Source organism: Macaca thibetana, chromosome X (assembly GCF_024542745.1).
Source record: "Macaca thibetana thibetana isolate TM-01 chromosome X, ASM2454274v1, whole genome shotgun sequence".
NCBI classification, from domain to species: Eukaryota; Metazoa; Chordata; class Mammalia; order Primates; family Cercopithecidae; genus Macaca; species Macaca thibetana.
Window position 1 is genome coordinate 79,939,153 of NC_065598.1, and position 13,327 is coordinate 79,952,479.

General features: G+C 34.3%; 1 protein-coding gene across 2 annotated transcripts in view; it reads left to right on the plus strand.

Moving 5' to 3' along the window:
* Nucleotides 1–2,210: 2,210 nt before the first annotated feature.
* The window catches only part of CYLC1 (cylicin 1), a 49,882-nt gene continuing 38,765 nt past the window's right edge, over nucleotides 2,211–13,327 (plus strand). The window contains exons 1-2 of one of the 2 annotated variants that reach the window (XM_050776349.1): nucleotides 2,211–2,280; nucleotides 13,204–13,257. In XM_050776349.1, coding sequence (XP_050632306.1) covers nucleotides 2,264–2,280; nucleotides 13,204–13,257 — 71 coding nt within the window. In that variant the 5' untranslated portion in view covers nucleotides 2,211–2,263. The remainder of the gene's footprint in view (nucleotides 2,281–13,203; nucleotides 13,258–13,327) is intronic. The other variant, XM_050776350.1, reaches the window with a different exon arrangement.

Sequence of the window (13,327 nt, forward strand, 5' to 3'; positions counted from 1 at the left end):
GTACACTGAGCTACCACCCAAATCTGTTCACTGGCTTCCTTGGGCTCTGTCTCCTTTCTTGATTTCTACCTGACCCCAAGTGGTCTACTTACGCATTTTCCCTCTATATTCCCTGTTTCCCATAAGGTGAAAACTGAGTAGGCCTCCTGAGAAGTGTCTCACAATGCCAGGGAAGCTGGATGTCAACCTCCCTGGTCATCTTTTCCCACTGTAGAAACCATAAACCCTGTGGAATCCTCTCTGTGTGGTGCTGTGCCAACCTGGAGCTGTTTGAGGAGTGATATGCTCAGAGTTAAACTGTTTCTGCTACCATTTCAATGCAGATTTTTATTCTGTTTCATTGAGCATGCAGTTGACTCAGGATAATTCCCACATTTTGAGGTTTTAACTAAGTTATTCTTTTAAATTTCATTTTCTTTAGTTGCTAATTGATATTTCTGTGGTGGAGTGAAGCCTACGACCACCTATTTTGGCATCTTGCTGATGTCACTCTACTTGTAGAAATTTTTAAATGCAAAACCTTATATGTGGAAAATTACCTATAATCTAATTATTACCATTTTTATGTGTTTACATCAATGTTTACAACAAGTTTATTTGCTTTATATGATATATATCAAACTGTACGAATAGTTTCACGTTCCATTTTTTCAAGTAAATGTTAAGTATATGATGATGAGCAAAATGAACATGATTCCTACTGTCATGAAAATGTAGTGATTTACTGAAACCATTCCCTAGTTTCGAACATTTACAGTATTTCTAGATTTTAATATTTATGTAGCACTGTAATGAATGACTTTGTGCTAAATATTAATTTACTTAGGAATGAATTTACTCTGCCAGAGGAGTGAAATTACATTTTTATGGCCTTTAACTCATAGTTAATATTGCTTTCAAATACATAATAGTGGTGCATTTTTACTTATAAATTAAATGGCTTTATATTACTTTCCTTAAGACAATGCTATTTCACTAGCTTGTGAAATTAGTTTGGTCAATGAAAAAGTTATGAGATATACTGCTTTGTACTGCTCAGGTAAAAATTATCTTGGTGTCTTGGATCACATTTTTCATTAAAAAATAAAATATCATTATTATATAAGATATATAAACTTTCAAAAATGAAATAAAGATTCAATGACAAAAAGTGGTGAAAAATAAGGACTAGTGAATTGTTTTTTCTCCTGTGGCTAGAAATATGGTCACTGTTAACTAAAACACATATGGACGATTTTACCTGTATACAATTCCTACCTGCCTTGAAATGTTTCTTATCTATAATGAATCATTCACGTTTATGAGTTTTATATACCAAATAGCTGTTTATAACTTGTTCTAACACATCTCTGTACATAATAAGAGTTGTTTTAAGCTTTGGGTGAAAAGTGTTTTTCAGATTTGTCAATAGTAGTTTAATAGAGAGTTTACTTTTGCTGAATTTACAAGCCTGTAATCCCAGCACTTTGGGAGGCCGAGACGGGAGGATCACGAGGTCAGGAGATCGAGACCATCCTGGCTGACACGGTGAAACCCCGTCTCTACTAAAAAATACAAAAAATCTAGCCGGGCGAGGTGGCGGGCGCCTGTAGTCCCAGCTACTCGGGAGGCTGAGGCAGGAGAATGGCGTGAACCCGGGAGGCGGAGCTTGCAGTGAGCCAAGATCACGCCACTGCACTCCAGCCTGGGCGGCAGAGCGAGACTCTGTCTCAAAAAAAAAAAAAAAAAAAAAAAGTAATAAAAAAATAAAATAAAATAAAATAAAAAAGATATCTTCAAGTTCTTTTGTGGAAATACCACTACAAATGTACGAAAATGTTGTAGGGGAGAAAAGCCTAAAAGTGAAGAAAATGTAGTAAGCTACCACTGCTCTTTTTAGAGGAAAATTTACATTCTTCTATTTTCCTTTCAGCACATATATCTCTTTTCCACACACAAATACACACACATAAACACATCTTTATGCACCCATGCACATTCAAACCTAGTGTTAAAATAGGCTGATAAGAAATAATTATTCAATAAGCCAAACAGGTAGATTCAATTAATGAATACTGACTAATTCAGTTCAAGCTTTAAAAAGTTGAGTGTGAACACTCCCACAATTTAAGAATAGGTTTCAAAAGCACCTGTGCACTTTAAAATATGACTGCTCTGTCCCCTTTAAATTTATTTTATTCACAATCCCTTTATGATGTCATCACTCAACATCACCAGTTTCAACTTACTATGCTCAAGTCCAGGCAACATACAGGCAGGGGAAATGTCTCTTCCAAGGTTGTAAGTCCTCTTTTTAATTCTTTTTAGTATTTCAAATAATCAATATGTCAATTTGGTTACAAATGTATATGTTTAACTGTAAAGAATGTTTCTTTCGTAGTCGTTTTATTTATAAATTAGAAATTGTATTTTAAACAGAGATATGAAATTTTCAATAATATCTTAGATGTTTTGCTTTGAAATTTCACGTGTGCAGTCTTTTTTACAAAATACCTGTGAATCTTGACTGTTTTATCTCTCTGAGTCTCAGTTTCTTATTACTACATCTTGTTTTAGGAATCATGGAAAGAATAAACTAATGTGAAAGCACTTTAAAATGTAAAGCAGGATACAATGTAGTAAGACTATGTATGCTAGTTTGGTAAACTTAAATGTATGTGTAGGTAAAATTAGACCATTCTATTTTTCTGATAAATACAGTATTATGTCCAAGAAAGTATAGAGTTTATTTTTTAAAGACATCATTAAGTAGAAGATAAAGTATTATTCATATGGAATTAAACAGTTTTTCTGAAGCCTTTAGTTGCTGTAGTGTTGTTTTTTATTTTAAAAGTCAATCTCCTCTTAAAGAATATTTCTGAAAGTAATTTAAAAATTAAGATAATGTAAGCCATGCTAACTTACAACTACCAGATAATATCCCATGTATATTAAATTGAAATATATGAGATTGCTTGTATTAAACTATTTTGACCTAAAAAATGGAAATTTCTTATGGTACAACCTAATATAAAACACTTGTAAAGTCTATGAAAAAAAATACAATTAATGTGGAATAAAAATATGGGGTATATGACCAGGCAATTTATAGGAAAAAATCTTAATTGCCAGTAAACATTAAAAAGTGCACAAATTCAATAGCAAAAAGCTAATTCAGAAAATATTTCACTCAGAAATTCAAACTTTGGAGAATTATTCCATAGAAAGGAATTGCAGACATTTTCCCTCTTTAAATGATATATATCTGTAATGTTTATATTTTTTTCTATTAGCGTGTATTACTTTTAGAAAATGAAAATTCAGTAAGTTTGAAAGAAAGAAAAAGAGTGGGCCAGGCGCGGTGGCTCTCTCCTGTAATCCCAGCACTTTGCGGACCACGATGTCAGGAGATCGAGACTATCCTGGCTAACATGGTGAAACCCCGTCTCTACTAAAAATACAAAAAAATTAGCCAGGTGTGGTGGCGGGCGCTTGTAGTACCAGCTACTCGGGAGGCTGAAGCAGGAGAATGGCATGAACCCAGGGGGCGGAGCTTGCAGAGAATGGAGATCGCGCCACTGCACTCCAGCCTGGGCGACAGAGAGAGAGAGAGAGAGACAGACAGACAGACAGACAGACAGAAAGAAAGAAAGAAAGAAAGAAAGAAAGAAAGAAAGAAAGAAAGAAAGAAAGAAAGAAAGAGAAATGAAGGAGATTTGATCCAGAGATTAAAATTGAGCTCCCCAAAGTGAACTTCTCAAATCACTAGCACTTTTACAAAGACATTTCTAGCTTGATGCTGCCTACGTATGATCTTCCCTCTTAGATCACAAAGACCTCAGGTTTATGTCACCATTAGGCATTATCTCTTTGAAACTCACTGTCATCAGCAACACCCTGTATGTCCTCCTCTGCCTCCTATCTGAATGATAACTCTGTCCTCTTGCTGTATCTGAAACCCAACTCTCTCTCAAATTCATTGCTTTTCCTGCAGCCTTCAAGAGCGGTTGATGTTTTCCTTCCTACATCCTCTCCTACCACTGAACCCAAAAACGCAATAGATGTCGGCTTTATTCCTCAATGCTATTTCCAGGTCATTCTCCTTTCTTACTTCCAAAAATAGCCAACTTTGAATCTCATGTCATCAACTTATATCACCTGTGACCTTTCCTTGTGGTATTCACGACCTAACTCCTAGTACTCTGCTTCATTTTGTGATGATTTTCAGTCTGGCTATCACTTTCTCCAAAAGTACCTTTGTCTTAATTTCTAGTAATTTTACTGTTAGATGATCAATCTCATATCTAACATTTTAATTATTTAACTTTCTCTTCTCCAGTTATTTTGTCTTACATCCTAATTTAGTGGTTTACTACTGCACATATCCATCCAAAATCTCAAATTCAAACATTCCACTCTCCAACTGATACGTCAGGTACCTCTAATAATCTCATTTCAGCAATTCTACCTCTAAGACTGATCATTGATTCTACTGCCTTTTCCCTGTTCCTTGCTAATGACCCTTCTGTGGCTTTTCTTCTGTTGCCTGTCATAAATCTTTTCCTATCTTAGATTTTTACAGGCTCATGGTGAATTAGCACAAATATTTCCTTGAGTATATCCTCAGCTCCCTTTACCCCACTCTCTTTTTGGACATCTTTGCTGAAAAAAGCTTAATTTTTAACAAATTTAAACCTCTAATTATGCCCCACACCTCTGCAAGATAAATGTGCATGAGAAAAAAAAACTGTGTAACCATAATCATTATCTTCAATTTAAATATAAAATGACAAATTTCAAGTGGTCCATTAATGCTACCTGGCAGTATTCTGCGTTCATCTTTACCCCAGCACCCCACCTTCAGTCCTATTAGAGCAGATGCTTTCTTCTTGTTACATTTAACTCCTCTAACTAGGCATACTAGTTTCCGAAGGCTACTGTAAGAAACTACCAGAAACTGATTGGCTTAAACCATTATATATTGTCTCACAGTTCTGGAGACTACAAGTCCAAAATCAAGGTATCAGCAGGATTGGTTTACTCTAGAGGTTCTAAGGGAGACTCTGTTCCGTGCCTCTCTCTCCTAGTTTCTGGCAGTTCCTGGTATTGTGTGGCTTGTAGATGCATTGCACCAATATCTGCCTTCATCATCACATGGCATCCACTTTTTGTCTATGTCTCTTTCTCCCTTTGTTCTGATAAGAAAAAGATTTTCTTTTCTTGTAAGAACACTAGTCACTAGATTAGGGCACAACTTAATTCAGTATGATCTCATCTTTATTTGATTACTCCTGCAAAGATCCAATTCCAAATAAAGTAATATTCACAAGTACCAGATGTTAGAACTTGAATATAAATTTGGGGGACGTAAGTCAACTCATAACACAGGATTGAATTTTCTTCACTATTTATGCGTATAGCTTTTTTGTTAACTCATATTCTTCTATAACATCATTTTTTCTTAACTCTTTGTAGATTTTGTCCCATCAGTGTTCAAAAAAAAAATTAGCAACTCCTACCATTTAAAAAATCCCATTTCCACTTAAAAAATCCCTTTTCCTTCACAGCCTCTTCCAGCCCCCACCCCATTTTCCATCATCTTTGTATAGAAAATCTCTTGGAAAGAATTATTCATATTAGTTATCTTCACTTCCTTTTCTCCAACTAACAATCTCTTTTTAAACTATATTTTAATTGAAAAATTGAATGCATATATATGGTGGATAATTCAAAAAGAACAAAAGGAGAGTTGGCAAAATTCACTCTCCTATACTAGATTCCTAGATCCATTAACGGAGATAATCACTATTACTACTTTCTTTTCTCTCCCAGACTTATTTCAGATTTTGTCCTTACCATTCCATGGAATGGCTTTCATATCTACAGTTCCACTAGCAGCACTTGATACAACTGACCCCTTTCATGAAATATTCTTCTCTTGGTTATCATGTCACTCTGCTTTCTTGGTTTCCCTTCTATTATATTACTATTCCTTATCAGCCTCTGTTGCTGGTTTCTCTTCACCTCTTCAATCTATAAATGTTGAATAGCCCAAAAACTTAGACCTCGGACTTCTTTTTTTCTTATCTACAAGCATTTAGTATACAATATCATCCAGTCCAATGATTTTATATCCCATCTAAACGCTGATGAATTCTAAATTTATATCTCAGTTCCAGACCACACCTCTAATTTTCAGATTTATATGTACAACCAATTTATTGACAATTCCACTTAGATGTCTAATATGTATCTCAAACTTAATATGAGCAAAACGAAAATATTATTTTGTACCCCTTTTAAACCTGCTCATCCATAAGTATTCTGCATCTCAGAAATTGGCACTACTATTCACTCAGTTGTTTAAGCAAACAAACACATGCATACACACACACACACACACACACACACACACCCCAACATACCTTCGGCGTCATCCTCAATTGCCTTCTTTCTCTAGCAGTGAACATCCAGTACATCACCAAATCCTATAGGGATTACCTTTAAAATATATCTAGAATTTAGTCCCAACATCATTTCTGCCATCAACTCTAAACCATTTTGATCTCTTATTTAGATTATTGCTAAAACCTCTGTGCATGTTACCTTGATTAGTTTCATATTGTCTCTGTAACAAATTACCATATACTTTGTGGATTAAAATGATAGAAATTTAATCCCTTACATTTCTGGAAGACGTAAGTACAAAATGAATCATTCAGAGCTAAAATCAAGTTATTGGAAGGGCTGATTCTTTCTGAAGGCATCAGAAGTGATTTTATTCCTTGCCTTTTTTTGCTTCTCGTGGCTGCTAGCATTTCTTGGTTTTTGACTGCATCATTCTGATCTCTGCAATGTCATCATATTGCATTTCTTCTGTAATCAAATCTTCTTTTACCTATTTCTTATATACACAATTGTAATAATACTTAGGACCCACCGGGATAATCTAAGATTTTAATCGCACCTGCAAATTGTCATTTGCCATGTAAGATAACTTTCACAACTTCCAGGATTGTTGCGGGAAGTCAGGGACCCTGAAGGAAGGAATCGGCTGAAAGCACTACAGAAGAACATAAATTGTGAAGATTCATGGACATTTATTAGTTCCCCAAATTAATACTTTTATAATTTCTTACGCCTGTCTTAACTTTAATCTCTTAATCCCGTCATCTTTGTAAGTGGAGGATGAATGTCGCTTCAGGACCCTGTGATGACTGTGTTAACTGCACAAATTGTTTGTAGAGCATGTGTATTTGAATATGAAATCTAGCAATTTAAGCACATGATAACAGTGATTTTCAGGGAACAAAGGAGATAACTTTAAAGTCTGACTGTCTGTGGGCCTGGCGGAACAGAGCCATATTTCTCTTATTACCAAAAACGGGTAAGATAAATATCGCTGTATATTAATAATTAACAGCCCTGGGAAAAGAATGTATTCCCAGGGCAGGGCCTCTAAAATGGCCGGCCTGGCAGTGTCTGCCTTATGCAGATGTAAATAGGGTTGAAACACACCCTAGTCTCCTGCAGCACCCCCAGGCTTGCTAGGATTAGGAAATTCCAGCCTGACAAATTGTAGTCAGACCAGTTCTCTGCACTTGAACCTTGTTTATCAGTGACAATGCGTGCACAGCTGGACATGGAAGTTCATTAGTGATTCTAGTTTCGCCCTGACCTTGTGATCTCGCCCTGACCTCCTGCCTTGTGATCTTTTGTCACCCCTGAAGCATAAGATCTCTGTGACCCACACCCTATTCATACACTGCCTCCCTTTTGAAAATTGCTAATAAAAACTTGCTGGTTTTACAGCTCAGGGGGCATCATGGAACCTGCCGACATGTGATGTCTCCCCTGGACACCCAGCTTTAAAATTTCTCTCTTTTGTACTCTTTCCCTTTATTTCTCAGACCAGTCAACACTTAGGGAAAATAGAAAAGGACCTACGTTGAATATTGGGGGTGGGTTTCCCCGATAAGGGATTAGAAAATTGATATCTTTAGAGTATATTATTCAGCCTACTACAGTCTGTCCTGAACCCCAAATATTCATTTCTATCCCACATGCAAATACAGTCACTCAAAGCTAAACTAACATCTACAAAACTATCACCTCATTTCAGTATTAACTCAAGTCCAATATCATATGCAAATATCATCAGCTCTAAAGTCCCAGTTGCTATAGTGTAAATCATCTAAATCAGGTATAGTGAGATTCTGTATGTGTTCCATCCTGGGGTGAAATTACCCTATATCTGTAGAACTGTAAAATTAAAAAACACATTTTCTGCTCCAAAAATACAATGATTGAACATGGACAGAAGAATAATCATAGACATTTTAACTCCATAAAACGGGAAAATAAAACAAACCAAAAAAAAATGGAATCATTGGCCTCAAGCAATTTCTAAGTCAAACTGAGTAAACTCTGTTAGATATCAATGTCTGTGAATAATCTACTGCGGCTTGAGATTCCACTACCTTGGCCCATGGCTCCACCCCTGGGCTTTTAGCTCTATCCTCAGAGTTAGCCATCGTTTTTTTTTAAAGGATAGCACATGTTTGCAACTGAGTCGCTCTGCCTGCCTGATTCCTGCCTGTATAGATTTATCAGTTTAATTCTTTCATCCTTCCTCTCTCGTCCCTTTTCATCCCAAACTCTCAGTGTTGCTGGTATAACATTCTCAGAAACTTGTGCTTCTCTTGTGTATATTATGAGCATACCAGCCATTAAAAAAAAGTTTCCTCCACAGATGTTTATAAAGAAAATATTTTTATACATTTAGTCTATATACCTGACTTTTGCTGAGATGGTTGATCAGACCCTTAAGTAACATGCTTTATCTTCCAGCACTAGCAAAATATTGTCCAGCCCCACTCAGCACTCTCTCTGGAGAACACTTCCCTGACAGTGAACCTTAATTTATCATCTTTTAAAATCTGTGTAAAGTGAGAATTTCCCAAATAATTAAGTCCTGGTGATTGTTTGCATAGCAATACTTTCCTTAATTATATTTATTTTCCTTCTCATTTTACTATAGGCAGCAAGAAGAAACTGCGTTATACATTCAATGCTTTCCTTGAAAATCTCCTCAACTGAATATCCTAGTTCATTACTTATGTTCTTCACATAACTGTAGAACATAGTTCAGCTGTTTCTGCCACTATACAGATGGAATTATCTTTCCCCAGTCTTCAATAACATGTTTTTCACTACCTCCTGAGTTCTCACCAGCAACATCTTTAAAATCCATATTTCATCAAGTCTTTTTATGATGATTTATGTATTCTCAAAGATGATGTAGGCTTTCTTCTACAATGTTCCTCACTTTCTCTGAGTTTTCACCAACAAAGTCTTCAACATCCATATTTTCTAGCAGTTTTATTCAAGGCAATCAAGGCTTTTTCCATCACACTCCTTAAAATTATTTTAACCTCTTTCCAATGCCCAGTTCCAAAACTACTTCTACATCTTTGAATATATATTACAGCAACAACCACTCCTGGTACCAACATTTGCATTAATTTTCTATTGTTGTTGTGGAAAATTGTCACAAACATAGTAGCTGAAACAACATAGTTTTACAGTTGTGGAGGTCTGAAATCTAAAATCTATTTCACTGGGCTAAAATCAAGGTGTTAGCAAGGCTGATTTCTTCTAAACTCTGAGGGCAAAATCTATTTCCTTGCTTTTTTTACCTTTTAGTGGCTACTCAGAATTTTTGGCTAGTCCCCATTCTTCCTCCTTCAAAGTGCACCACTCCAATCTCTGCTTTCATAATCACTTGGCTTTCTCCTGCTCTGACCCTCTTTTCTTCCTCTTATAATAGTTTTGGTGATTATATTTTGTGCCCTCTTGAACAATCCAGATAACCTCCCAGTCTCAAGACTCTCAATTTAACCGCTTATGCAAAGTCCTGTTTGCCACATACAATAACATGCACAGGTCCTAGAAATTAAAGTTTGGATTTTTTTTATTGTTCAGCCTCAACAATACTTAATATTCAATTGTTAAATGAATAATTTAGTGAAAACTACAGCATAATTTCTTGTCTAAGTTTGAGGATTAAATTCATTTGATTATCAGGAAATTAAAGAAAAGTGATGAATTAAACATAAATGGTGCAAAAACAATAGGACAAGAAGAAAGTTATCTTTATAAAGAGTAAATTTGAAATAGAGAGTGCATAAACTGAAAAGGAATACAAGATTTTAAGAGCAGGATTTCACCCCAGATCAAATCAAGCAAATATAATTATTCAACTACATTAAAACATTACATATTTGAAAGTTTATTATGAACACTGAAATTCTATAAAAGCACAATGAAAATATTACCTATTATTCATATTGTTGTCATAACCATACTATTTCTCTAAAGAATCTTTGTCATGATGTTCAAAGAAATGTGTATTTTATTTATTTATTTATTTATCTATTTTCTCTTTCTTCTACAATTATTAGAGAAGGAAAAACTTGTACAGTTTGTAATAACTGGATAATGGGAGTTCAATATATCACTATATTTCATTATGGTTATAGATTTTATGCCCAGTTTAATAAATATTTGTCTACTATCATTAAGATATCCTCCTTTGTTACCTCATAGAACTTTTATTATTTTACAGTTCAGCTTTAGGTCTTCAGTCTATCTGAGATTGATTCTGGTACTTATTGTGAAATGGTGGTCAAGAATCACACTTTTCCCCTTGTAGATACTTAATTGATTAAAATCATTATTGAAAACCCCATTTTTCTCCAGTGCATGAAAACTTTGGTATAATTTGTGTGACTGTATCTATATAGGTCTCTTATTTTGCTTTCCATTCAACTTCATTAGTTATTTGTCTCTGTATCTATGTTCCATTATCTTAATTACTGTCACTTTAAAATAACTTGGTATATTAATATGTGGCATTATATATCTTTCATGTTATTTTACTTCCAAATTGTCTTGTATATTCTTGAATCTTTTATTTCCATATAAATGGTAGAATCACTAGACAGTAATCACAAAAACATTTTAAAAATTATTGGGATTACACTGAATTAATACTTGAATTTGAAAATAATTGCTATATTTTGTATTACTGAGTCTTTCATACTCTAACATGTTATATATTTCTATTTGTGTATTTTTTAAAAATGTATCTTAATATTAGTTTCTACTATTCAGTATAAAGCTATTGTACGTATATATTTTTATATTTATTTCTAGGTATTTGCTATTTTTTATTTGATTGCATAAATGGTACTACTAGAATATTTTCTAAATGTTTTTTCATGGTATATAGAAAGGTAATTATAGTTTATCTTTTTGTTAACTTTTAAAGCTCAGGAGTACATGTTCACATTTGGTATATAGGTAAACTTGTGTCATGGGGGTTCACTGTACAGATTATTTAATCACTCAGGTATTAAGTCTGGTACCAATTAGTTATTTTTTATGATCCTCTCCTTCCTCCTACCCTCCATCTTCTGATGGACGCTAGTGTGTGTTGCTCCACTCTATGTGTCCATGTGTTCTCATCATTCAGCTCCCATTTATAAGTAAGAACATGTGGTGTTTGGTTTTCTGTTCCTGCTCTAGTATGCTTAGGATAATAGCTCCCAACTCCATCCATAGCCCTGCAAAGAACATGATCTCATTCATTTTTATAGCTACATAGTATTCCATAGTGGATATGTACCACAGTTTTTAAATCCAGTCTACCGTTGATGGGCATTTGTGTTCATTTCATGTCTTTGCTATTGTGAGTAGTGTTGCAATGAACATAAGCATGCATTTATCTTTATAATAGAATGATTTCTATTCCTTTAGGTATATACCCAGTAATGGGATTGCTGGGTCAATTTGTATTTCTTCCTCTAAGTCTTTAAGGAATTGTCACATTTCTTTCACAATGGTTGAACTAATTTATACTCCTGCCAACAGTGTATAAGCATTCCTTTTTCTCCACAACCTTGCCAACTTCTATTTTCTGAATTTTTAAAAATAGCTAAAAGCTCAACATCACTGATCAATACAGAAATGCAAATCAAAACCACAATGAGATACAGTCTCACACCAGTCAGAATGACTATTATTACATTTTATCTTTGTCTCTAACAATCTTACTAAATTCACTCATTAATTTTAATAGTGTCCCTATAGATATTTTGAATGTTCTATGTAAACAGTCATGCTCCCTTTAAATAGTGACAGTTTTATTTCTTCTTTTTTCTCTTCTTATGATTTTTAACTTATTTTTACTTGCCTCATCTTTCTTCTGATCGCACTAAAATTTCCATCACCATGTTAAATTAAAATTATACTAGTGAACATCTTTTTCTTGTTTCTGAGGTCAGAGAAAACTTTCCAACTTTTCACTATAGAGTAATACATTTGTTGTAGGTTTTCTATAGGTTCCCATTATTAGATTAAGGTAGTTCTTGTCTATTCCTTGTTTGTTAAAGATTTACATAAATAAGTGTAAGATATTATCAAATATTTTTTCTCAATGTTGAGATGATAATATAATTTTTTTCTTCTTTATGCTAAAAATTTATTATAAATAGTGTTAGATATTATCATCAAATTTTGTTTCCTACATGATGAAATGATCATATAGTTTTTTTCTTCTTTACTGTCTTAATGTAGTCAATTTCATATGTTAAACCAACCTGAAATAATCTCCATTTGGTCGTGATATAATATCCTTTCTATGTATTAAATTTTCCAAAAATGTTTCATGATTTTGGCATCAGCTTGACACGGTGTCTCATGGTAGTAATTCCAGTGCCATGGGAGGACAAAGTAGGAGGATTGCTTGAGGCCAAGAATTTGAGACCAGTCTAGACAACATAATCAGATCCTGTCTCTACAAAAAAATAAAAAATAAACAAAAATCAGCCAGGTATCGAAGTGTGCACCTGTACTCCTAGCTACTTGGGAGAGTAAAGCAGGAGGATCACTTGAGCCCACGAGTTAAAAGAGTTGCAATGAGCAATGATCATGCCACTGTACTCCAGTCTGGGTGACAGAAAGATATCCTGTATCAAAAAAAAAATAAGAAAAAAGAATTTTGGCATAAACGTTTATAAAAGATGTAGGCCTATAATTCTACTTTGTGTTAAAGAATTTATCAGGTGTTGGTATCTAGGTTATGCTCCCTTCATAAAAAAATTTATAAATATTTCCTCCTTTTCTATTCTCTGAATGAGTATGTAAACAATCTTTTTTTAGGAATTTGGAAGAAAGGATCAATGAAGACATTTGGACCTGGCATTCACTGTGTCGGTAAGTTATTAATTACTAAGACTTTTAATTATTAAGACTAAGCCTGGCACTGAGCAGGTCTTAAGCCTGG